General features: G+C 38.8%; 1 protein-coding gene across 2 annotated transcripts; it reads right to left on the bottom strand.

Moving 5' to 3' along the window:
- On the bottom strand, window positions 1-23,871 carry pik3ca (phosphatidylinositol-4,5-bisphosphate 3-kinase, catalytic subunit alpha). Of its 2 annotated transcripts, none has more exons than XM_074635073.1 (26): window positions 23,463-23,871; window positions 21,338-21,413; window positions 16,815-16,921; window positions 16,345-16,513; window positions 15,824-15,950; window positions 15,019-15,228; window positions 14,568-14,662; window positions 14,319-14,474; window positions 13,433-13,678; window positions 12,776-12,861; window positions 12,122-12,227; window positions 9,901-10,053; window positions 9,398-9,532; window positions 6,093-6,217; window positions 5,599-5,680; window positions 5,048-5,212; window positions 3,883-3,986; window positions 3,582-3,753; window positions 3,249-3,355; window positions 3,046-3,167; window positions 2,369-2,447; window positions 2,069-2,239; window positions 1,746-1,863; window positions 1,095-1,246; window positions 381-543; window positions 1-231 (listed from the first exon to the last, which is right to left on the bottom strand). In XM_074635073.1, exons 3-26 carry the CDS (start codon window positions 16,868-16,870, stop codon window positions 124-126), a joined length of 3,207 nt encoding a protein of 1,068 aa, XP_074491174.1. In that variant the 5' UTR covers window positions 16,871-16,921; window positions 21,338-21,413; window positions 23,463-23,871; the 3' UTR covers window positions 1-123. The 2 variants fall into 2 exon arrangements, with proteins under 2 accessions (XP_074491174.1, XP_074491175.1); XM_074635074.1 differs by having other exon boundaries at window positions 21,338-21,409; window positions 23,463-23,600.
- Window positions 23,872-27,285: the final 3,414 nt, after the last annotated feature.

Below are 27,285 nucleotides of genomic sequence, written 5' to 3'. Positions count from 1 at the left end.
AAAGGCAATAAAAAGAAAAAACAGGAACATCGTTTTGAAAAAAAAATCAAGCTGCAAACTTCCATCATCCGTGAGCTGTTACTCCATGGTGGGACTGGTGTTTTTTTGTTTGTGTGCGGGAGATCAGTTTAGTGCATGCTGTCTAATTGTGTGGAATATCCAGTCCATCTTGGTGGTCCATCCTCCATGGTGAGCATCGTTCATCTGTTTCATGAAGTAGTCCAACGCCTCCTGCACAAAGCAGAACAAAAATAAAAGAGATTCATAAGCAGATGCAATAATCTTGCAGAGGCTTCAGAAAGCCAAATGTGAGACTATTTAAAGACACCAAAATAAGATCAGAACAGAATGAGTCAGAGCACAGATAAAAGTCTTATTACCTGTTCGCTTTTCTCCAGGGCCAGCGTCTTCCTGATGTACGCAATGTCATCAAATGACTGCAGTTCAGGCATGCCAGAGCCCAGCATCATGGAGAACAGGTTAATGAAGAGGTTAGCATGCTGCCGGATGGCCAGGTAGGCTTTATAACACATCTCCTGGAACCTGGAGGAAGATGGAAAAGGGAATGTGAGAAAGACAAACAAAATGTGAAAATGTAAATACAGTTTGTTTAGTGGCTGCAGTGCAGCCAAGTCACAGCAACATCAACAACAGAAAAAAGAATAAACAAAGCTCAGTGCTGGGCAATGACAGCCACCCAAAGCCAGGTGAGCACATCTGTTTGAATTCCAGTCTGATGCCATCTGAAGAAGATCTAAGCATTATATATTTATATTAATATTGTATTATCTCTTTTTTAAATTGTATTATCTTTTCATGAGCACCTATGGGATTGTCACAATCTAATTTCGTTGTACTACACAATGACAATAAAGGGCTTGAATCTTGAATCTTGATGAAGATCTAAGGGCTTTGTCATCCTTAAACCCAGTTAAACCTTAAACACACCGATAGCAAACCTTTGTTGTGGCAGTATCTCACAATTGGACAAGAGGAGCCACGTTTTTGGGGGTCGACCAGTCAACAAAATGACTGATACTAGTTGCAGGTAAAAAAGAAGATGAGAGAAAAGAAGATATGCGATCCTGCAGTACCTCTCAAACTCTTTGGTCTTTGCGCACTCCTGGGATCCCTTGCTGATGACGATGAGGAAGTCTTGTGTCAGTACAAAGGGCACTCGCTCTCTCTTGTAGCCAAATTTCTTCTTCTTATGATCCAGGAAATGGCCAAAATCTATATGGAACAACTGGACGAGAGCAGAACAAAGAAGAAAACAGGAAGTCAAAGTTTAGTAACTCTCTCTAACAAGTAAACTTCCTCTAAAGTATAATCTACATTCTGTATACCCACAGCAAAACACAAGGCATCGACCCCAATATCAAGTCATTGTAGAGATGAGTGTAGCCATTCAGTCTGCTGAGTATTGGCTTAAACATATTCATTTCATTAAATATGTACTAGACAATAACAAACCCCTAATAAATTAATCTAAATAAAGAAAAAAAGAAAAATAACCTACCTAAAGCATCTTACTACATTTGTTATCAAATCTTAATTTAACGTCACTAAAATCAGACTAGGATTGAAACATTGTGCAGGTTGGTCATTGTGTGTGAACTCTGCATGTATGAGGTAAAATGTGAATCGTATCTCAAATTGTGTAAGTGTGCATAAGTGAAAAAAACTGTAACCTGTCCACCCTTGACCAAAATTGTGCGCTGTGTATGTAGGCATATACAAGTTACCTGTCCATCATCTTTGACCATAATGTTGCTGTTGTGTCTGTCTCCTATCCCAAGGATGAATGTAGCTACACAGTAGCCAGCACAGGACCTCGTAAACAGATCCACAGCCATGTCATACCTGCACAAACACACACACACAATAGTAACACAGTATTTTAAAAACAAATTAGAAATGAGAAAATGTTTAAAAGTAAATAGGCTGTAACTCGATTTTCCCTGAGGCATTTCTTTTAGGGTCCCACACATGCTGTATACTAATGTTCTATACTGTCTAATGATGCGAAGACGCTGTTAAAAAATCATATCAGGAGAGAAGAACTCACATCTCGCCCTTGTTCTTGTCCTTGAGCCACTGATGCAGAGTGTTTGAGTTGAACTGCAGGGCTCCTTTCAAGCCTCCTTTACACTGAATCTGCATGATTGTGTGGGAGCTGCGAACCACCTCGATGAGACCCACGCAGTCTCCTAATGACAGACAGCCGTAGGGAAGCATCCTGGAAACACACAAAATAGATGTTCATAGCTCCATGCACTGAAGCAGGAAAGAGTGAGAGAATAAAGAAAGTGAAGCAGAGAGATACGGAGAGAAAGAGACATATAGATAAAAGGAGAGAGAGCAGTACCGAAGGTCCAGTCCCTGATTCTGCCAAATATTCTCCATGATTTTTATAATCTGCAACGTCAGCATATCCTGCCGCAAGTCTACAACACAAACACAAACAATGAAGGCAGTAACAGTTAATAGCATGCTGGGATACTGACAGATCATACACAACATAAAGACGAGTTAGTGTGATTATAGTACAGTTTGTGTCAACATTTAGGATTGAGACTGGGAAATATGCTGCATCGCTTTATGACACAATCAGATGAAGTGAACTGGTCTGCCCGTGCAACCCAAACTAAAGTTTACAGGGTTTCTTTTAATGGCATATGGGGGTAGGAGTGTGAGACAGAAAAAAACTATCAATACGCTACACCCGCCAACCGTATCACTACACAGAAGGAAGCTAACCGAGTGCCATGTAGTTCCATTATATTCCAGAGAAGGCAGACACCTCTACACCCGATATCTCCAACACTCTGCAAATCACCAAAACAATCTAGATTGATGTAGATTCAATCTAGATTGCACTACAGGAAAAACTGGTATTTTTGATTTTGGGGTGAACTGTCTCTTAAACGTAGAAGCATATCATTAAAGGCAAGTATGAGAGCTTATTTGGCAATGACACATTTATGTTAATGCCATGACATTTGAGTGAGTGTGTGTGTGTGTGTGTGTGTGTGCATGTGTTACCATCTCCATTTTTGAAGATGATCTCATTGTTCTGAAAGAGCAGCTCTGACATGATGTCTGGATTCTCCCAGTTCAGCCACAACGGTCTCTTTGCTGATGACATGATCCTGCATTCATCTAACCTGTGCACAAATTAATTCAAGTTATTAAACAATGTCAAGCTTTTTATTTTTTACAAGCCCACTTATGCATTTGCTTCTAACCTCAGGTTTCCCAGTTGGTGTGCAGGGTTGAGAGGAGAGGTGTAGTTCTGCAGAGCATCCATGTAGTCCGGTCTCTTCATCTGGTCCACAAGAAACCGCATCTGGACCTTCACAAGACACACACATGCACACACAACCACAACAGCACACACGTGCATTTGCACATAAATGCATGTATGCATGCATCCACATAAACACATGCATCCACAAAGAAATCTCCTAAAAATGACTGCATTCATGTGGTGTTAAAACTCTGCATTATAATGTAATGACTACGTTCCTGTGTGTGAGTGTATAAGTGTGTGTATGTGTGTGTGCTGCCGCTCTCCTTACCTTTTGCGTCTCATCCTTCTTCTCCTGTTTAAGGATGTCAGTGAGGTTAATGAGCTTCTCCATGGCCTCTACCTGCCTGCTCAGGTGTTTGAGGTACATGCCACATGCCCTGCAGTAAGCCTCTAACAGCAGCCCAAACCTCTGGCTCACTGTTTTATTGTGCATTTCTGACCTGTGAGGAAGCCACAAAGAGAAGAAGGTCAGAAGCAGGTAGGCAAGATGAGTTTTTAGCTTTCTAGAAAGACACAGAGAAAGGAAGGTACATAAACACGAAGAAAAAGCAATCTGAAAGGTGACTCACTTGAGATGCCAGAAGAAGAAATGACCTATCTTTTGATTGGTCAGGGCCTTTTTGAGGAGGAAGCGGGCCAGGGGATTGTCAAGATACTGCTCGTATTTTAATACCTAGAACAGGAGGTGAGAGGAAGGAGGAAGATTGGAGGGAAAGAGCAAGAGGAGATGTAGAGATGAGGTTCAGATTAGTAATTTCAGACTATATAATGTCTCTCCACATGGAGTCTCCGTACACAAAGCATCAAATACAACCTCAGGCAAACCGGAAAGTCTTCAACACATAAGAACAGCTGCTTTCCGACAGATATAACTCTGACTGCCAAGGACACTCAGGCTGGAGGAAGGTACTCCAAAATCCACTTGATTCATAGTACTCTTAGTTCGGGTGCTTTCACATCAGGGACCTGGGCCTGGATTTGAGTACACTTGACCCCAAAGTCCAGTTTGTTTGATTAGTGTGAGGGCTCCGTACCGTAGTCGAGCACAGTTCGTCAATCCGTACTCGAGTCCACTCGAAAAAGTGGTCTCGAGTATGGTTCATGTGTACTCGGGTACGGTTCGCATCAGGTGTGAAAGCCGACTGTACCAAAACACAGAAGTGGACTGCTATTTAACACGAGTAACGTTAGCAGTCAGCGAGTAGTTTTGAAAGGGCAGGCTCCATAAAACATAAACAATAGTAGGCGATGGGGTTGGGCGATGTTTGTTATTTTATTTAGCTAATTTAACGGTCTGCCTTCGAAGAACGAGAGCCACTCAGCTGCTCAGCGGGCAGAAAGAGAGAGACAGCAGAGGAAACAGAGTGCAGAGCTGGCATATTTTAACATCAAACTCATTTATTTCGACCAAACCAGAGTTGGTGATTGTTGTCTGTTTCTGTGAAGTTTGACGTGTGTGTGTTTTACGATGCTCCGCCACTAGAACAGCTGATCTTGACATAAATAAATACACGTGGATGATGATGCACGTGTACGTGGGTACCGATCAACTTTACTAATGAGAAAGCTGAGCGACGGGAGAGTGGAGAGGGGGAGCAATCGTACTCGGGCATGGTATGGATCAATCATACCTAATATGAAAACACTCTTAGTTCCTCAATGTCTTCCTTTTTATTCCATTTTTCATCTATCAGTTCCTTGATTTCAATAACCCAGACTCTCGGTCAGACCTACCTGTACAAGCTGGATGAGGTACTGGGACAGTTTATCATCAGTCAGGTATTTGTCAAGGCAGCGTACAGCAAAGTGCCGGACCATGGGGTCTGGATAGTTACAGTCCAACAGCTCCATGGCCTGCTCAGGACGGGTAAACGGCCATTCTTTTAACAGGCAGTACATCTGGGAAACATACAAACCAAGAAATATGAATTAATACTCATTATACACTATTCACAGCGTGTATGTGCGTTAGGGTGAGTATTTTTACGGAAGTATACATTCAAACTTACAAACAAAAAAAGGATTCTTTTCCTAACAAGTTGACATGAGTGGTCAAACATGGAGTAGATAGAATAAATCTTTACTGTGACATGTTATTCATTTGGTGCTTACAAGCCAAAATGTTTCCATTTCCATTTTTCAAAATCCAGTTAAAGTCCTTTGTGGAATGGCTGAGCTGAGTAAATCCTTCCTTAACTCTCTGTTCCTTCTCGTTTATCAGACACAGATCAAGTATGTAAGAGTGTTTCTATATAACAAGCAGGTATGAATTGGCTTGGCGTTACCTGTGCTACTTCATCTCTGGAGTTCCATTTGACAGCGAGAAGGATCTTGGGAAGGACCTCAGGGATGTTCATGCAGTAGTGCCTGGTAGAGAAATAGAAACCGAATAACTACTGTGCTGCAGTTTAAGTCTTAATCAGTGATTTTTACATAACTACATCCTCAAAATGTTTCAGCCATTAACCTTCAAGAATAAGCCTGTATTGACTCTGGTTTTGCATGCCGCTACATTCGAGTCTGACCTGTGTTGCCATTCTATGCAATCTATGGTTCTACACAAAGTAGTACGTTAAGTGCTACAGTACATGGTAAAGTAGTATAGTGTTAGTAACCCTAACCCAACAATGGGATTCACGGTGGAGTGCTAGACCCAAAGTCCAATAAGCATAAAAATGTGATGGGGTAGTGATTGTCCTCCTTGATTTTGAAATCTGGGATGTGCTACCCTATCACATTTCTATTAGTATCGAGTTATATTTGCTGGCTGGGAGGTTACCTGTGTCTCCAGAGGAAGTCTTTCTCCTGCTCAGTGATTTCTGAAAGAGGGTCTCTGTTACTCAGCTGTCTCAACTGCTCCGTGTCGCTCTCTGTCAGGGCGTGATCTCTGGCCGACCGGTTGCTCTGAAACACATCAGAAAGAAAATCTTCTTCTATCTTTGTACCGGTAATCTAACAAATATTTGCCTGTCTGAATATTCAGCCATGCAGTCATTATGAGAAACAAAAATAGCTTGGAACATTAACAATTGTAATCCATTAAGACCCATTACTGTTAAGGAAGCTTCTCAAACAACTCAAGTTACGGATAAAGGAATTATTTAATACACCACATTATGCTATCATCATAAATAAATCAACTATGAATGGTCCAGCTCTCTTTGCATCGCACAGTATCTGATGGCCCTGTAACAACATGCCACATTAAAGAAGACCTATTATGCTTTTACCTTTATATAGTTTTTTGTGTATGTAAAAGGACAGAAACAGAAACACTACTCCTGAACTGCCAGAAACGCCCTGCATTAAGTCCTGCCTTTTCTTCCGTGACGTGGTGATGTCACCAAGTAAGCAATTTGCATAATACATGCCTAGCGGCTAGTTTGGCATTCCCTCAAACAAAGCTAGTTAGAGCGGAGCTGCACCTGAAAATTAGCATAATAGGTCTTAGGTTAATAGTCAGCAAAGATGGAAGCTGTGTTCAAATCATCATCCAGGTCTGTTTTTGCCAGAGCGTCTCTGAAGCGTGAAATTCATTTGTGAATGTATTCAAATGCCTGTATTTTTCTGGCAACTGACTTGAAATTAATGAATTCTAATGATGTATTTCCTTTGTTTCAGACTTTATCTTCACAGATACACAGCACAACCTGTAGTTAATGAGAGAAGGAAAGGAGAAAAGCGAGGGAGGGAGGGAAGAAGACAGCTCATTAAACCATCGTTCTCTCCCCTCCTGCTCTCTGTGATCACTGCCACTGTGTTTTAATGCAGCCAAATTCACGATTTAGTTGTGCTCATTTAATAATAATAATACATTTTATTTGGTGGAGCCTTTCAGGACACCATGATAAAATAATAAATACTTAAACAGATAAAAACAGCTAAACACAACGAAAACACCAGCAGAGCGAACATAACAAGAGACATTTAGGCAGACACGTATGAGAGGGGATAAAACAGTAACAATGTTGAGGAAAGGACACAGAATGATGAACACTACAGTGAATAGGCCAGTTTGAACAGGTGAGTTTTGAGGTGGGATCAAATCTTGTAATTGTGTCAGACTGTCGGATGTGAGGAGGGAGGGAGTTCCAGAGCCTGGGAGCAGTGCAGCTGAACGCCCTAGCACCCATGGTGCTGATGCGTGAGGTGGGGGTTGTCAGAAGACCAGCTGAGGATGAGCACAGGGAACGGGAGGTGGTATACTCCTGAAGGAGGTCAGAGAGATAGGTGGGGGCAAGGTTGTGGAGGGCTTTATAGGTGAGCAGAAGGCTTCATTTACTTATTTTTCTGTTTCTGTTGTCATTCAACGGAACGAGTGCGAAATCTGATCACAGCTTATAAATACTATGTTGACCAGCAGTCATTACCAAGCTGGTGAGCTGCAGATACTAGAATCATTATTTTACGATCACAACATCGTCAGACAAGATAAACAAAAATAGAGACTAATGACAGTAGCAGTGCTGTGAGATCGGCTATATTGACATTTAAAATGAGTGATGGCAGAGAAGGTTTAGAAGGAACAAAAGCTATTCAATACAGCCATAAAGCAGCTGTAAACGTGTATTTATGCTTGTAAAACATGAAAAATGTTGGTGGAACAAGCTAAGGTGCTATAAATGTGGATGCAGAATAACAGACGCTCCACTTCTGAAACGTTTCCAGTGGACACTGTAACGGAGACGGAGCGCAATTGGAAAGCAATGCAGCCAAATGCTGTGTACATTCAGCACAAGACTCAAAGCTGTTAACAACCATGACAATGCCCTCAAATCCTGAATTTGAGCTTCTCCCTTTTGGCCATAACTTTGCCAAGAGCACAGAATCTGTGGAAAATGTTCTATTGTCTCTTGTCCAATCATACTCCTTAACAAAACCAAGTCTGATTTCTAACTGTCTAAATATGAGTCAGCATGAATCTATTTTCTGCTGCATGATATCATCATCACACCACGTATTGAGATGGGCACTCCTAACATTTGTCACACACATCATGAATAATTTAACACAGTCTCACACTGTTCACATCCTCTCACATGGCAGAGTAACTCCAATCAAACACAAGTCATGGTTCTCATGCCACACATCATCTACAGTAGAAATCGGATAAGCTGGCATCAGCAACACCATCATGAATAACTGAACACAACAGCTTACAGTGGCACTACTGAGTCACACAAGTGTTGGGAACAACTCAGTTAAAGTATAACTTAACTTAACGAGTCTTTATAGTTCATTGACTGACTGAAAACTAACCACATTTATCAAATCACTTATTGACCTAAATTTACTTGTATTACATTTTTTAATAAATAAAATGCATGAAGAGCTATAACATTCATTGACATCTAACTATACCAATAATGCCAATAATGTTAATGCAACCACTCTTTCATTAAAGGGAACACGCACGTATAATACACAAAAGATTCAATATCACCCAACTATAATTACATGTGTTGTCTTACATAACACACATATCTGTTACACATTACTAACGCACTACACGTGTGATGCCTTCAACAAGGACACAACCACACCTCACATTAGGGCCTCATTAATCAATGTCAGGCTACAAAGGGGTCTAATGAGTGGTGAAATTTAAACACCTTCATTAATAATTTACCTCATCCTTTTTTTTATGTTACTCTGTACACGTTATATTTTTAAAAAGTGTGTATTTGAGTTTGAGCTCTGTTAGTGAGTGAGGATATGAAGGTAAAGATTTATTATGATTCTTAATGCTGCATGTAATGCTTTTGTCTTTATCGCACGGTTTTACACTCACATGCCTGACATCAGTACAATAGTGTTTAATTAATTTGCTTGTCAAAAGGTGCACCCCTCCCACTCCTTTGTGCTTCTCCAGGTCCTTTATATGGCCCAGGCCTCTTACGCTTCTGTAACATCACACCTGCAAGCTCCCTACTCCTCTTTGAGATGTCACTTTAACAGACAATTCTTTATTTCTTCTATAATGCAATCGAGGTGTGTAGGCAAACACAAGTAAATACATTTTCATAAAAAACTTTACTCATGAACCCACTGTTTTGTTGTTCTGGCTGGTAAGCAGGATATTACCTGTCCAGAGAGGTTGTAGTTAAACCCCAGTTCCCTTGAGATGGTCCAGTTTGCATGATCCTCCACTGCATTCATATCTGGGTATTTGACTGAACTACTGAAGTGGTCAAACTCCAGCTCCAGACATGGGGTTTCCTGGACAACAGAGATTAAAAGAATATCATAACGTGTGAATTAACTTTTCTCACAAAACTCTCGGTAACATTTTATTTGGATAGTCCGACTACAAATAGTTTCAAAAGTATTTGTAACATTTCAACAGCTTATTAGTTGAGATTCAACAATTCAACTGTTTTGCTTTGTCTGTAGATGTTTAACAGATTATCTGAAGAGATCAATTTATTCTGTTAAACATCTACAGACAAAGCGAAACAGTTGAAATTAAACACGGAAACCTGTTATTTTCTAATTCCTGGCACAGTCCCAATATGAAATGAAGCATGCACAGTGCAAAAGTATATGAAAAAAAAATGTTTTGAAGGCAAGGTGCTGAATTTGAATACCTTATTAGGGTTGGATCCTGTGACTCCTATGGGGTTGAGGAGGTCTTCAAGGCCATGAGGGACAGGCCAGAGGTTCAGAGCCATCTTGTTGGCCACCAGAGTGTGAGTGTAGTCAAACAAGTTGATATTACCCCAAGCTAGTGGACAGTGCTCCTAAAGGGAGAAAGAGAGAATCTACTGTAAGTAAAACACCTACTATGGATAAGTAACTCATACAACCCCACTTCAAAACACCCAAACTATCACTTTAAGTAATGCGTCCACTTGTCTTCTGGTGTTGTATATGACAGCACAGTCTACTACTTGCTTTAGTATTGGCATGAATTGGACCTTTCTGAGTGCTTGATTATGAGATAATTGATTATGGCATAAGGCAGAGTGAAATCATAAGGTCTTGGCAATACGTACCACTGTTTCATCTTTAGTTATAAAGGTTATCAAACAATCTTTAAACTGCAGTACTCCTTCTACCAAAGCTACCAAGTAAGCCTGCACAAAGGCTGAGTTTGGCTGAGGAAATGTTTAAGATAACATCTTAATCTCCAGAGTGAGTCTTCACTAAGGGGCAGGTGACAAAAGGACAGCATGGTGAGGCAGACAGACAGAGTTACATGCAGACAGCCAGTCAAAACGCACCTATTTATAGTAAGTGCTGGAACAAAAGGCGGCTGTAGAGAAGTGTTTATCTTTCATTCAGGTGGAGCTTGAAAGAGCATCCGCTAACCTGACCTCAGTCTCGCTCTGCGCGGTACGGGATAGGGCTCACCCCAGGTGTCTGTTACAATATCCATGTCTGGCATTCATTGATACACTCTGACACACACACACACACACACACACACGCCTCTCTTTCTTCCAGCTTTTCAGAGAGATGCAAGAAAAATCAATCTGTGTGGGTGTCTGTTTCGAGTATTAGAGCCAATGCACAAAAACAATGACACACTCGAACTGTTACACCACATGGTTTCTAAACGTAGAGTAAAATGTACAGACATTCATTCTTTTTATTGTAAATTTGATGTAATCTAAAATATGTTACTATGATGGGCTGCACGGTGGTGCAGTGGTTAGCACTGGCGCCTCACAGCTAGAGGGTTGCAGGTTCGAATCCGGCTTGGGACCCTTCTGTGTGGAGTTTGCATGTTCTCCCCGTGTTAGCGTGGGTTTTCTCCGGGTACTCCGGTTTCCTCCCACAGTCCAAAGACATGCAGGTTAGGTTAATTGTGGACTCTAAATTGCCCGTAGGTGTGAATGTGAGCGTGAATGGTTGTCTGTCTCTATGTGTCAGCCCTGCGATGGACTGGCGACCTGTCCAGGGTGTACCCTGCCTTCGCCCAATGTCGGCTGGGATCGGCTCCAGCCCCCCCGCGACCCCTAACGGGATAAGCGGTTGCAGATGGATGGATGGATGTTACTATGATTGTATTATGCTACATGTATTATGATAACTTCTAAACCCCAATTTTGATTTTGCAATATCTGGGTAATCCAATTTTTTTCTGTTGTCACAGTGTTTAGTTCTAATACTTTGAAATGAGTTTGAGCGAGAACAGTTAACCCGACATTTCACAGTACACCGTTGACGTGGCTTGCAACAGAGAAGCATATTCTGAATGGAAAAGTCACGTCTACTGATTGTGTTTCTGTTGATGTCTTCTGCCACCACAGTGCCCATGGCTGATTAGTAATTAAACAGAGCCAAAGACGATACCACAGCTCCCATTCACCTTGGACACTTATACTCAGATAGACTGACACATTAGAGTAGGGTAGGTTCATATACCAATACCAGCACATGCTAAACACACACACACACACAAACGGTACCTATACATATAAGGCCTTCTAGGATGGCTTAGCATGCCAGTGACACAAAGAGGTTCATCTGCTCGCTGCTATCTTTAGGCTGTGACAACTGCAGCACTGTCTATTTGTAATACAGCATATACTGCTATTGGTATGATCAGGTATTAGTTGCTAACATGAGCTCATATTTGGTTTGTTGTACCCTGTTGTAGTTTTTTAGTTATACTGTTGCATTTTCCCTCAATAATACTGTAGAGGAAAGTATTTTACTTTTCCATAATAATTCCTAACTGTTAAACATGGAACAGTTGGATCCAAGTGGTCTAGTAAGACACTTCCTGTTTTTGCATGTCAACACTTCCTGTCAATTGAAGTTGCATTGTGGAGTCATTTCCTTCACTGCTTTCTGTCCTACCTCCTTGGCTCCCTTCCTGCCCTTGACAGAGCAGATGGAGAGGCAGAGTCTAGCAGCGCGGGGTATGTCTGGGATGTACATATCATAGGTGAGCCACTCATTCCACCTGTAGACAAAGAATGAAAGAGACAGAGATCATTTATGAGATTGGGGCCAACAAAAAAAACAGAAACATTCTCAAATATAAGCCTACAGGGAGAGAATAGTAAAGATGAAACTCTGGTGCTTTTTTAATAACCGCGCTGCCGCCATTTTTGGACTGAAAAAAAAAAGCTGAGTTGAGCCTATACTTTCAGCAACAATATTGACACACAGCAAAAGATACCTTAATGTCAAAAATATTTAAATAGGCCTGTTCTACCAGGCCAGTATAGTATATTATACCTCTCCAGAGGTATAAGAGTGGACCAGACTTGGGTTTAACAGTAATTTAATCCAGGAGTTTAGTGTTACTAGCCAGCACTAAACTGTTAAAGTTACCCTCTTGCCTTAGACTGCTTAAAGTAAATTAGCAGTGTAAATTGTCTAAAGCACTATTTCAGTTTATTAAGAAAAGCTCTTCACAAATAAAGTTATTGTTATAATTAAAGAGCCCTGCATTAAAGGGCCGCTGTAGTAAAATAACAGGTATTGTGATGAAGGGTTGGCAGTTACCTGGGGTTAGAGCAGGGTACTCTCTGTGTGTTGACATTGTCACACATCTGTTCACCTCCATGGTAAATGCCTGTTCTCACATATATCTATACATATACAAGAGAAGCAAAATGCAACAAGAAAACATTAATAAAAGATGTGATATATCTTCACACTACAACATTTCTAAGAGATATGCCTGTTGGACAACTCATCTCAGAAGTACAACATTAATAGTGTGTAACAGCTGTCATGTTAAATGATCATTATACGGAAGTGGCATGCAGTCTGGCAGTTTTGTGAAGACATTACATTTACACAAATGATTCATGACAGCACACCAACACGCTACCAGAACTACTTTCCTAAAGCTCTCTGTTAACACGAGACCTGGACAAAGACTGTTTGTTTCCACAGGAAGTGAGAGAGTTGGAGGATGGGACACTGCACAACTGAAATAACAGTCCACTGATATTGCTCAAAAACAAATCTTCAAAAAATACAATAACTACCATTCATTTTTTTATTATTATTATTATTATTATTACTAAAAGACCATTCCTCTTACTTTGGCTAATTCTAGTCTTCGCCTACCATCCATGTAAGAATAGAGCATTAGAGTCAAGGATGTGTTGTTTAATTTGACTTATCAACAGACACTAGTATATGCGTCCCCACCTTGTCTATGTCCCGTATATTGACGTTAACATAGGTGGCACAGAGGATTCGTATCCGCAGGGTTCCGTTGATGGTCCACAGCGACTTGGTAGCTGCCTCGCCATTCATATAGGATGTTGCCGTGGAGATGCGTCGAGAGTATGACGGCATGACAAAGTTGTCTGTAGGCAACTGAGTGTATAGGCTGTCCTTAGCCATTAACATCAGGTTAGGCATCCTGCCCAGCATGATGCAACTACGGATATACTAGAGGGAGAGAGACACAGAGAGGGAATGACGCAGATGAGGACGGTTAGAACCAAAGTACACAGAGAAGCTAGAGTTACAGCGTGCGTAAGTGTAACCACTGATATCAATTGGTTATTTTCCAGCAGCTGCCGAGTGACTTTAGAGGAAACAGTGAGACTTTGTGCATCTTCTACTTTGATTTGGCTCACATGGACTCTAAGCATGAGCTCACTTCACTGTGCATGAGGAAACGGTTCCAGTGTTCTAATGAAAGGCAATGTTGTTTTGACACATCCACAATGGTCACAGTAAATAAAGGATCTGAAATGGATCAGGCTTTGGATATATCCTGATACGGAGTTATCAAAAAGTCCCGGATCAGCCTGATCCATCTTAGAGTATAGTTTGATGGTAGTTTGGGCAGACAGCCCCCTAAAATGCCCTGCTATTTTTTCTCTTTGAGTCATTAAACTAAGTTGTTCCAACTCTTCATTCATCTAAGCTAGCAATGTTAAAAACTTTTTTTCTTGAGCAAATGTTTGGCATAAATCACTTACATTATAAAAGAAACTATTTACTACCTGTATAAATTATTTGTCATGCTTTTTAATGTCATTTAAATTTTCACAAATTGAATGTTTGCCCATAAGTCTCTTACCTTATACTGGCTGATGGGGTACTTTTCCAGCAGGTACTCATCACAGCCACAAACCTTGAGGATGTATTTACCCTGATATTCCTGAACACACATCTTCAGCTGCTCTGGGGACAGCAGCATGCTGCGTGTTTTCTTACGAATGGCCTCTGCAATCACCTTTAGGACAAGATACATGCAGACAGCCGTCAAAATTTGGGTGGCTTATGACTGATTCGTAGTCTTTTTCATTTGAGTAAATATTCATCCCACCTGTTCAGGCACACAGTCGTGGTTGATCTTCAATGTGTACTTTTGTTTGTCATTGTTTGGAGAAACAATCACCCAAATCACAACAATAATCTGACCTACAAAAAGAGACACAGAACAAAAGAAAACTGAGAAAAAAGAATCAATAAATCCAATTTTACTCGAGCAGCAACCTAGAAACAATAACCACCCACCTGTTAATGATTCTGAGGTCTGAGTTTATTGTATTGACCTTTACCATAGTAGCACCTCAATCAATTAATTGAATGCCCTGCTCATTACTGTACTTCCTATCCATTGTTACGGCTGGCTAGTAGTGATTAAGTATTGATGGGAGCTAAAATGTTCACTTCTTACTCCTTGTTGTCCTCCTGTTGTATTTAAGTGCTTTTGTTGTGTATTAATAATCATTTTCAATTTCTTATTTTTCTCTTTTTCTAAAGCTGTTGCCTACCTTTGTCCAGTTTGCTATAGATGTGTTTGGGAAGTTCCGGTGTGGATTCTATATTCGGTGGGTAAACATACAGTGCTCTACTGTGGGGCCCACTGGCGTCTCTCAGCTCCACTGAGTCTTTACAAACATTCAGGATGTTTCTCCTGAAGTCCTGAACCTCGGGATCCTTCACGAGGTCAAACTCACACACAGGCATACCGATGGCAAAACCTGACAGAACAGAAAGCAGAAACAGCGTTTATTTTCAGTCTTTTCAAGGAAATTTTGGCTAGCTCGGTCTATTTAGACATACAGTAAAATCACGTTTGCCTCCTCTATCTACTGTAGTTTCCTAAAACATACAAAACAATAATCCAAAACAAATGTAAGTAGCTTTAGTACATCAATCCTGCTCATAAGTAGCCTAATAACATAGCTCAGGTAGGTTCTTTCTCAACATAATTTGTAGTTAAAGTCACCAAATATTCTACTTAGTTTGCTTCAGCTAAACAGCTAATAATTTACAGAAACTTTTTTGCATCTTTTGTCTTTTCCATTTAATAAAAAACAGCAACTATTTATATTAACTAATATATTAACTAATTAAGTATTTTTCAAATTTAAAAAAATACTAAAATCCACCAACTATTTTGCTACTCTGAGGCAAAATAGTTTGTTTTAATTGAACATGAAAACGTCTTTTGAATTTGTCACATGTTCCAAACTATACATTACTGGTAGTTGACGTTTTGAACTAGCAAAAGAAATAACAAAAAAGAATCGTGGCTACAACAGAACCTGCGTTATCAGAGAAGAAAAACCTCACCAATCTCTCTGTTGAGGATCTTTTCCTCTCTGTTGCCAACTGGTTCAATGACCTTGAGGAAGGGCTGGAAGAGTCGAAGGTCACACAGCCTCCGAGTCTCATCATAGAACTCCTCCCGCTCTGCTTCCTGCAGGCAGGAAAAAAACAACAGAGCCGGTGTTCAAACTATTACACTTTCTTTTTTTCATGAAAAACCGATGGTGAATTTCTGTAAGAGCTGACTGCCTTCCTGCAGGTGTAGAATGGATGTTTTGGAAAAGTGCAATGGTGTGTTTTTAAGCACAGAGAGGCAAGCAAGATGTGAACTACTTATTTTTGTGAGCCTTCTAGTCACAACAAAATTGGGGACAGGGTTTCCCTAAACATTTTCAGGGAGCAGGAACAGTACAGTATTTGTTTTTACTAGCACCTGTGGTAGCTCCAGACAAATGACCATTCTCCTTTATAAAAAGCTTTTCTAGGGTCGTTCCATCAAACACCTCTGCCCACCAGATATTCAAATTGAGATTGAGAGTTCTTACCTGTGTAACACTGACGAAGATGTAGGATGTCTCCTCCTGTAGGAGGTGGTGGAGGGGATATTTCCTGGCCTCCTTGAATAGTTCATGTTTGATGGTGATGAGCGTGGCCTCACGGAGACACTCCAGGGTCAGAATCATCCCATTGGGCAGCAGGCAGTCCACCAGGATCCTGCACACACACCCAGCATTACTATAATAGTTTGATGACTAAATTAAGAATTTACTTTTAATTTACTTAATTTCCCCTCTCTGGGAATTTCACTTTAAAGATAATTAAAGCTAAACATATGTGTTTATATGTGTTTATTTTCAATTGAAAATTGAAAATAAACACATATGCATGTGAATTTTTTTAATTTTTTTTATTTGCTATAACATAAAATTAACAGGCTAATAATTGTCAAGACATGTGTACACAATAGAAAATACAAAATGCATTTGTATCCACAATATAATCCAGTGAGTCATACCTGGGAGGCATCAAGTGGATGCCCCATAGCTCCCCTGAGGATGGCCTGGGAGGCATCTTCCTCTCTGTCTCTGAGCTCAGTCACACAGTTAAGCTGAAGAGCACAACCTGAAAGATAACAACACTTTCAAGCAAGTTCTGACCCTCATAGTGTAAAGCACAGGCAGAAAGCCCTGTTCAACGTAAGACTCAGTGGTGAACTAAATGGCAATTCAGTCTTTTTTATCAGCTAAGGAAAGGCGGGTTATATATCAGACACTGACCCATTCAGACGTATTTTGATCAACCAAAAACATACTGTTTTTCCAAAAGTGCCATGCCCCAACCATGTTTGAGGCAACTTTTTACAAAAGGTCTTCCTGATTTTGCAGAAACAATCTTTTTGTAATTTTTTTTAAATGGCTATCATATCAGAATAGCATTTAAGCACATAAAGAGTAGCATGAGTTTTATATATACTGAGCAGGGCACCAGTATATTGTAAAATAAATGCCTAAAAAAGATATGTAAACCTGAGGACAGAAGGGTCTTCAGGTAATCAAAACAGGTCTTTTACAATAAAGCATAAAAGTTTAATTTATGGAGGATGACTTTTGTAGTGATGGGAAAAGGGAGATGGAATGGAAGTTAGTGCAGTCTCTCTAAACATTCACATCTTATCACCCTAGCTATGTGCTCTTATCTTAAAATGATTTGGTCAAATATGATATGCCTACTTTATGGCAATTAGGTTTTTTTGAAACATTAATCTTTTATTCTGTAATTAATTTACTTTACGAAATGTCATCATGAGACATGTGTACATCATGAGTAGAGTTAAGTATCTGTACTTGATATTGGCATTTCCCCTAAACCTGCAGTGCTTATCAAAGATACATTAATTTCATTTGTGAACACAATTTCTCACAAAGAAAGATTAGCCAAGATAAGTGCTTACTAACTGTAGTTGCATTTCCACCAGTCAACATTTGCTCAATCAATTCTCTGTCACTGAGTTCTGGGAAACAGCAGGGTCTTGTGGGACGTCATTGACACAAGCATTTTAGACAGATTGCTCATGTCCAACACTCACAAACACAAAAACAACCCTGTGACTCAACTGCAACACATTGTGACACAGCGATGGGAAAGTATGTGTTTGTGTGGGCTTTTTGAAAATTACAACATGGCTTAATTTAACCTTCAGCTCATTTACGGCCACAAACAACTCTCAGAAATGCATTGGGATGAGAAGAAAACCAAGAGTTGTTATTATCATCATTCATCAAGCAAATAGCCATCTTTCATTCATTACAACAGTGTTTCGTTGCCCTTCTTCTTCATTAATATACACCTACTCTGTCCGGATAAGTTTTAGCAGTCTAGATATAAACTTTACATCTTAAATACAACAAGATATTTTGGGCAAAAATTGCCAATACTAATAATGTAGAAGACAAAACACACACCCTCAAAACAGGACTGTACTAGCATGTACGTTCTTGGTGTTTCCTCACTTTGTCTACACTGATCAGCTATAACATTATGACCACTGACAGGTGAAGTGAATAACATGGATTATCTTGTTACAATGGCACCTGGCAGTGGGTGGGATATATTAGACAGCAAGTGAACCTTTTGTCCTTGAAGTTGATGTGTTGAAAGCAGAAAAAATGGGCAAGCGCAAGGATGTGAGCGACTTTGACAAGGGCCAAATAGTGCTGGCTAGACGACTGGGTCAGAACATCTCCAAAACTGCAGCTCTTGTGGGATGTTCCCGGTCTGCAGTGGTCAGGATCTGCCAAAAGGTGTCCAAGGAAGGAAAACCGGTGAACCGGTGAACCGGCGACAGGGTCATGGGCGGCTAAGGCTCATTGATGCACGTGGGGAGCGAAGGCTGGCCTGTGTTGTCCGATCCAATAGAAGAGTTACTGTAGCTCAAATTGCTGAAAAAGTAAATGCTGGTTCTGATAGAAAGATGTCAGAACATAGTGCATCGGAGTTTGTTGAGTATGGGGACGCGTAGCCGCAGACCGGTCAGGGTGCCCATGCTGACCCGTGTCCACCGCCAAAAGCGCCTACAATGGGCACGTGAGCAACAGAACTGGATCACGGAGCAGTGGAAGAAGGTGGCCTGATCTGATGAATCACATTTTCTTTTACATCAAGTGGATGGCAACGAGTTTGAGGTGTTGACTTGGCCTCCAAACTCTCCAGATCTCAATCCAATCGAGCATCTGTGGGATGTGCTGGACAAACAAGTCCGATCTGTGGAGGCCCCACCTCGCAACTTACAGGACTTAAAGGATCTGCTACAGACGGCTTCAGAGGTCTAGTGGAGTCCATGCCTCGACGGGTCAGGGCTGTTTTGGCGGCAAAAGGGGGACTTTCTCAATATTAGGCAGGTGGTCATAATGTTATCGCTGATCGGTGTAGGTCTGTACTGTATTACAACATTATGAGAAAAAGGCCAGCATTTATGTAGGACTGCAAAAAGGCAAACTATACTGAAGATAACAACTACTACTACTACTACTACTACTACTAAACTACACTAATACTGATCAAGGAACTACTGGTGCATTTGAAAAATATTTTATCTAATCTTTTCAACAAAGGGTGGTGGGTACTTTCTGTGAGAAAAGAATCATTATCAAATGGCATAAGGATATAGTGGCCAACAGATAGAAGCCTTTACTTTTCATTTCACACAGCTAAAGCACTCAAATGAGTTCATAGTATCGCCTAAGAACAACACTTAAGACCTATCAATACAATAATCTTGTCTCATTTTACAAAACCCATATCACTTTCATATCCCCCAGCTCTATTTACCAGGAGTGTAGGCACCCAACAACATTGCCCCTGGATCTCAGATCAGATGCAGTGGTAAAGGCACCTGGCAAGATGCCCCCCTGCACTAGACTCTGGAAATGTTTTGGGGGGTTTTACTAACTGTGAGGACACCATAAGGCCTATCCATGACATGCTGGTAGGCTTAAAATCTCCTTGCTGGCTGTGGACCACTTTAGCCTCTGAATCACCAGAATTACTTTTTCCAGTAATTTAAATAGGTCTGGTGTTGTGCTCACTGACAGCTGTTTCCCTGGTTGGAAAAGCTACCAAGTCTTCCAGTGCTTTGTAGGCATGGTTAAGATCACCTTCCTGTGCCAGTGCCAGAAGAATGGCCATAAAAAAAAGCAACAAGCTTAACAGCGGACTGTCTTTAAGTTGACATACAGAAATTAAAACTCGTAATTATGCATATTCCCTTGATCGACTTAAAAAACTGCTCCAAAATGAGATGGTAACTTAGTTTGAGTATTAGGTGGTGGAGGCTGCTCTGCTTACTCTATTGCAAGTACAAAATTGACCAGGTGAAGCATCCAGGGGGTGAATGGATGGTTGGCTACATGATATACAATATATGCAACGGAGATTAAAGAAAAAGTTAATAGTAGCACCCTCTGAACTTTAGACATTGATCCTCCTTAACCAGAAAGGAAAACAGCAAACTTCCTTGTCAAAGAAGGGTAGCATTGAATATGTAAGAAAAACAAGCTAAAACGGAAAACCCTGAGTTAAAACAAACCACCCAGTGAGCAGTTCTGCGATCTGTGACCCTGATCAGGATGCAGCTAAGCACTTTAGGACAAAAGAGGAAGCTTCCTCACAACACAGGATGTGGGGAATGGGGAAACATTGGCCTAGACACAAGCTTGCTTTGAATACTGACACACAACTGCACAAGTAGTTGTGTAGTAGGCTAGCAGTGGCAGGTTGGCAAGATCAAATATATCACAAAACACAATATTGCAATACTCAATATTTTCATCAACCCCTAGTAAACAGTAGAAATATGGATCATGTAACCTTAATCCCTGACTATTTTTAATTTAGGAATTGCTTTTTAAAACCTATCTGCCATGGTGGCAGGTGACCTGAAAGTTTTACCTGCCACAGCCCACATTTACCCTGTATTTGGCAGGTGGCAGGTGCTAATTTCACTGCGTTCACAGGACCTCCTTGTGCTCTCTGTCCCAAAAGCTTGGACAAAAATTGGGGAAAGGGCTTTTGCATATTCTGCACTCTCAGCCTGGAATTTGCTCCAAAATGACCTAAAAATCAAGGAGCTGGTATCATTAAATATTTTTAAATCTAAAATGAAGGCTTTAGAAGCAGACTCTGGGGCATGCCAATGTTTTTAGCCCCCTTGTTGTACAGCTGACTCCCAGAAAAGTTCCTTTTTGTCCCCCCATTTGTCTTTAGATAGTTCTCTTTTAATGCAGATTTTAGTGCTTTTAGTGTTTGTGAATTGTATTTTATCTCTATTTGTGTCTGTGTCTGCAACTTTGTGTTCTTGCTGCTGACCATCTTGGCCAGGTCTCCCTTGGAAAAGAGGTTCTTAATCTCAATGGGACTAACCTGGTTAAATAAAAAAATAAATAATTTTGTTCCCTGGTTACAAGAAAGAAGAAAGCCTTAGATATAAAAATGTAAATTGCTAGACTGTCAACACAAAAGAGAGGAATTTGTGAAGCATACCTAAAGAGAGACGCCCTCCTCTATGTTGCTGATGGGACAGTTCCACCCTTCATGTTTCAATCCATCTTCACGCTGTCTGTCACAGAAATATGTGTTGTGAGGAGGAGAAGAGAGGAAATTAAAAATACAAACATCACACTGCAGATTCACACTGGCTAGCAGCAGGATGGCTAACATTGGGTGGTTGTTTGGGGATGACAGCTCAGAGATGACAGCACTGTGAGCTCTGCATGTAGCATAATGATATGAAAATATATATATATATATATATATCGTTATATATATATATATATATATATCGTTATATATATATATATATATATATATATATATATATATATATATATATATATATATATATATATGTAGTATAAAAATAACAGTTCCTATCCATGACGGCTTCCCACTTCTTCTTCTTCTTTGGTGTTTATTGGCGGTTGTCAAACCAGCTTATAGGTGTGGAGTAGTAGATTGGCAGGGAAAAAAATAAATAATAATAATACAAAATAAAATAAATAAAATAAAATAAAAATTAATAATTATTAATAATAACAATAATTCTATTAATAATAAAATTCTCTCCATTATTCCTGTTACCCTTAAGTAATTAATTAGAAGATTGTGTACTCCACTGCAATAGCAGTGGAGCAGTAGATTGGCAAGAAAAAAAAATAGTAATAATAATAAAAGAAAAATAATAATAATAATAATAAATTAATTAATTAAAAAAACAATAAAATAAAAAGTAATAATTATCAATAATAATAACAATAATACTACTAATAATAAAATTCTCTCCATTATTCCTGTTGCCCTTAAGTAATTAATTAGAAGATTGTGTACTCCACCGCCAATAGAAGTGGAGCAGTAGATTGGCAGGAAAAAAAAGAAATAATAATAATAAAATAAATTACAAAAAAAAATTAAAAATAAAAACATTAATAATTATTATTATTATTATTATTAATATAATAACAATAATAATAATAATAATAATAATAATAATTAAATTTTCTCCATTATTCCTGTTGCCCTTAAGTAATTAATTAGAAGATTGTGTACTCTACCGCCAATAGCAGTGGAGTAGTAGATTGGCAGGAAAAATAAATAATTAATAATAATAAAAAAATAAAAATAAAAATAAATCATATATAAATAAAAAGCAATAAAATAAAAATTAATAATTATTAATAATAATAACAATAATTCTAATAATAATTAAATTCTCTACATTATTCCTGTTGCCCTTCAGTAATTAATTAGAAGATTGTGTACTCAAAACGCCAATAGCAGTGGAGCAGTAGATTGGCATGAAAATAAATAAATAATAATAATAATAATAAAATAAAAATAATAATAATAATAAATAAATAAATTAAAAAAAAATAAAAAGTAATAATTATTGATAATAATAACAATAATAACAATAATACTAATAATAATTAAATTATCTCCATTATTCCTGTTGCCCTTAAGTAATTAATTAGAAGATTGTGTACTCCATAGCCAATAGCAGTGGAGCAGTAGATTGGCAGGAAAAAAAAAATAACAAAAAAATAATAATAATAATAAAAAATAAATAAATTATTATTATTATTAGTAGTAGTAGTATTATTATTATTAATAATAATACTAATAATAATAAAATTAAATTATCTCCATTATTCCTGTTGCCCTTAAGTAATTAATTAGAAGATTGTGTACTCCACCGCCAATAGAAGTGGAGCAGGAGATTGGCAGGAAAAAATAATAATAATAATAAAATTAATTAATTTAAAAAAAAAAAAAAAATTAAACATTAATAATTATTATTATTATTATTATTATTATTATTAATAATAATAATAAATAATTAAATTTTCTCCATTATTCCTGTTGCCCTTAAGTAATTAATTAGCAGATGGTGTACTTTCTTAGATGTCTTCCTAGCAGATTGTAGGCTTCCCACATCTCTTTCTGCCCACCAGTCTGGTTAGCCTTAGCTCTCTTGTTCACTAACTGTGTGTTAGCTAAAAGGCTAACACTGAACCTGTCATCCCTCTTGTTGATTACTATAATCCATAAACATTAAACATTTGGTCTATTAAACATGTAGGAATGTGAGTAATGTAGCGTGGTAGCTCACCCAGCTGAGTTCAGACGCAGTGAAGTGTTGGAGGATGCTGCTCTGAGAGGCTCTTCTCTCTCTCCAACGGCTAATGCTAGCCTGCTAGGCAACCACCACCAGTCTCCCAACGGCCGGCCGGTTAGTGGCTCTCTGCTCCGGTAAAGCAGGCTGTTATCCTCCGTCTGTCTGTCTGTCAGCCTCCGTGACAGCAGCCTTTACTCCACACCGACAATATATAAATCCTCTCGTGTTGTGGGGTTGTAAAAGCGCACAGTTATATAAAAAAAGATGTACCCAATCTGTCCAGTCAGAAGAGCTCAAGCTGAGGATGATGATATGAGGAGCAGCTGAACTGCTGGTTCGACTGCTGGACAAGTTGTGTCTTTGCTGCGGTACTGCTGCTGCTGGTGCAGCCACGCTGCTGTCTGAACGGGCCCTCCTCCTCCCTTCCTCTACACACACACTAAGACACACGCACACACAGAGTGAAACTGGGTGTGATTTATCCCCTCTGTGATGTATTATATTAGTGGTGAAACATGTCACCTCAATTATGCTTCAAACCACAAAAAACATTTTTTTCATTCAAATGTTATTTATTTTTTATTTAAAGGTCCCATATTATGAAAAGGTTTGATTTTCATGTTTTTTTTTATTATTAAGCAGGCTTAAGTCCTATATAAATACTGTGAAAGTATCGAAACACTCAATATACGGAGAAATAAACACAGCCTGTATTCAGAAACTCTGCATTTAAAACAAGCCGTCAGGATTTCTGCCCATTCGTGATGTCACAAATATACAATATTTAGACCCTTGACACAATTTTAAACGTAAACATTCTAAATGTGTCCCGGTTTATTTCCTGTTGCGGTGTTAATGAATGTCATCAGCTGACAGGAAATACACATGGACCCAAACTGTTGCCTTGCAACACAATTCTGTTGCAATTCCATCAAAATGCACTAAAACGGAGCGTTTCAGACAGAGGGTAAATACAGGTATATTCAGGCTGACAGTATGAGGAAAATAATGTGTTTTTTGAACATTACAGCATGTAAACATGTTCTAGTAGAAACACAAAATACAAGTATGAACCTGAAAATGAGCATAATATGGGACCTTTAAGGTTAAAGGAATACATACACATACTTGTAAAGGGACATACAGACAGCAGCAACAATATATATATAAACAAAAAAAAGAAACATAAGAAAAAGAAGAGAAAAGAAAAGAAAAGAAATAGTACTACCCGTTCCCAGCCAACATGGTTATGTGGGCCCCACATGGGTTATGCTGGGGGTACCTGGGTACCAAGTGGGTATGGGCCCAAAATGGGCATCTTATCTGGGGCCCACTTGGGTCAACTAATGGTGGTTTTAGGTGGTTCTAAGAAATGCTGGATATTTTGCCATCATTTGGCAAAAATTCCATAAAAACCTCACAGCATGTTTTAATTCAAGTGTCCTGAGAGAAAACTAGACTTCTGCACCCCATCATGGCTCTGTTTTCAGGCTTTAAAATATCTAGCCCGTGACAGGAGACTTTGGCCAATCGCAGGTCATTTCAGAGAAAGCCAGTATTCCTGTTGAGCGTTCCTATTGGCTGTGCTCCAGCTGGTGGGCGGTGCTTGGTATTTCCTCAACTGATCTCAACATGACTGCCGGGTCACAAACTCTCTCATATTACAGCTAAACTGTACACTACAAGATGTTTCTGAAAACATTTGAGGTGAGAAATAGGCATTACAGTAACAGAATATTGATTCATATTTGATCTGTGCTGCCTAGTTAGACTGTTTGATCGGAGTTCACGAGTGATTGACAGCTGCTCAGAGACGGCAAGGCTCCAGCTCGGCTCTGATTGGTTGTTTTCCTCTGCTCTGTGAACTCTTGCAAATGCCATTAGGAGCACCGGAGGACACCGGAGGACACAGAGTCACATTATTTTTTTTTCAGATTACCTGTCTCATAATGACCATTTTATAAAACAATCTTTTTTTAATCATATTTTCTCCAATTTTACCCACTGCTGCTTTAAACCCTGCAATATTAATTGAGGTAGTACAGTGACTTGTGAGAGTCATACTGATGTACCTTTAGTGTATGTAGCCTACTACTACAACTAATAGTATGAATAATAGATACAATAAACATAAAATAAATGAAAATATATAGCAATGATATACAGTATATCATATATAGGGGAGAAAAAAATCTTAACTCAAAGCCTGCATACTATTTGTGGCAGCTGCCAATTCTCTGGTGTTTGCTGTTGTTTCCCTTTTCCCTGGTGTTTTTTTGGTTGAGTTGCTGAGTGATTAGAGGGTTATTCAGTTCACCTGTTGCGCAGGGTGTGGGGACTGGCTCTTAAATGATAGTTGAGAGCAGCTTGGTGCATTCCCCTCTTGGCCAATCAGGGTGTAACGACGCCCTTTCTGTAGGGCTTAAAAGAGGAGGGAAATTGCACACCTAGTGTCATTCTGATCTCTCCTTCACTCAATGCAACATGTATTATCAGCTTTACCAGAAACTCTGGTCTGTTTTGGGCCCTTTTGGGATTCTGTGATCTTTGTGTTTTGTTTGTTGAGAGTGTTGACTCCTAGTTGGGGAAACAAGTTAAGTGCCAACCAATTGGGTTACCTGCACTGGGACGTTTAGGTACTATTTGTGCAGCGATCTGGCTTGCCTTACAATAGCCTAAACGCCTGCAGGCTGTATTTTTGTATTCTATTCATTTGTTGATTTTCAATGAAACCCTTTATACCCATTTCTTTTAGTGTATTTTATTTGGGAAAACTTTAAAGGAGGGTAAAGGAAAAACACAAACCAATATTTCAGTTTCCTTAATTGTTTGTTAATATAGAGGCATTTGTTCATTAGCGAAGAGGCATTTGTTCATTATTATTATTAAGAAGGCATTTTATTTTATATTATTATGTGGATGGGAACTGTTTTTCAGTCTTCTGACTGACAACTAAAGTCTGGGGAACTCAGTACCGCCACATATTGTCTTTCTGTGGAGCTTTCAACCGCATCTTATGGTCTTCACAGTAATAGTAGTGATATCAAATATTACAAAACAAGTAATATAAATAGTGTAGTGTAGTAGGCGTTAATATTGTAAATGTAAACGTAAAATTATCAAATATGTTACTCCTGTTAACAATAATAAGAATAATGATAAAAGCAACACTAATATTATTTTTATTGTTATGCTTCTTATTATATAATAAGATAAATACTTCTTACTTATTCCAAATGTAGTTTAATATTATGAAATATGATAGTAGTACTGCCAACAATAGAATAACAATAACAGCAACACTAATATTGTTGTTGTTGTTATTCTTCTTAATATATAATAATAAAATGAATGCTTCTTACTTATTGCAAATGTAGTTTAATATTATCAAGTATGTTAATAGTACTACTGCTAACAATAATAACAATAACAATAACAGCAACACTAATATTATTGTTGTTGTTATTCTTATTATTATACAGTATAATAATAAGATGAATACTTGTTACTTATTGCAAATGTACTTTAATATTATCAAATATAATAGTAGTACTAATGCTAACAATAATAAGAATAACAATAACAGCAACACTGATATTATTGTTGTTGTTATTATTGCTATTCTTCTTATTAGCCTATAATAATAATAATAATAAGATGAATACTTGTTACTTATTGCAAATGTAGTTTTCAATACTTTATCCTATTTCCACAGGTTAAATTCCTTTTTGACTATTGTAGCATCTTATTTTATTTGCCCATGCATGTATTAATAACATCTTCATCACAGCAGCATCCTGGCATGTTTTCCCTGCAG

The sequence above is a fragment of the Sebastes fasciatus genome, chromosome 5, assembly GCF_043250625.1.
Source record: "Sebastes fasciatus isolate fSebFas1 chromosome 5, fSebFas1.pri, whole genome shotgun sequence".
NCBI classification, from domain to species: Eukaryota; Metazoa; Chordata; class Actinopteri; order Perciformes; family Sebastidae; genus Sebastes; species Sebastes fasciatus.
Note: the sequence above shows the minus strand (reverse complement) of the source record. Positions and strands in the feature narration are given on the sequence as shown.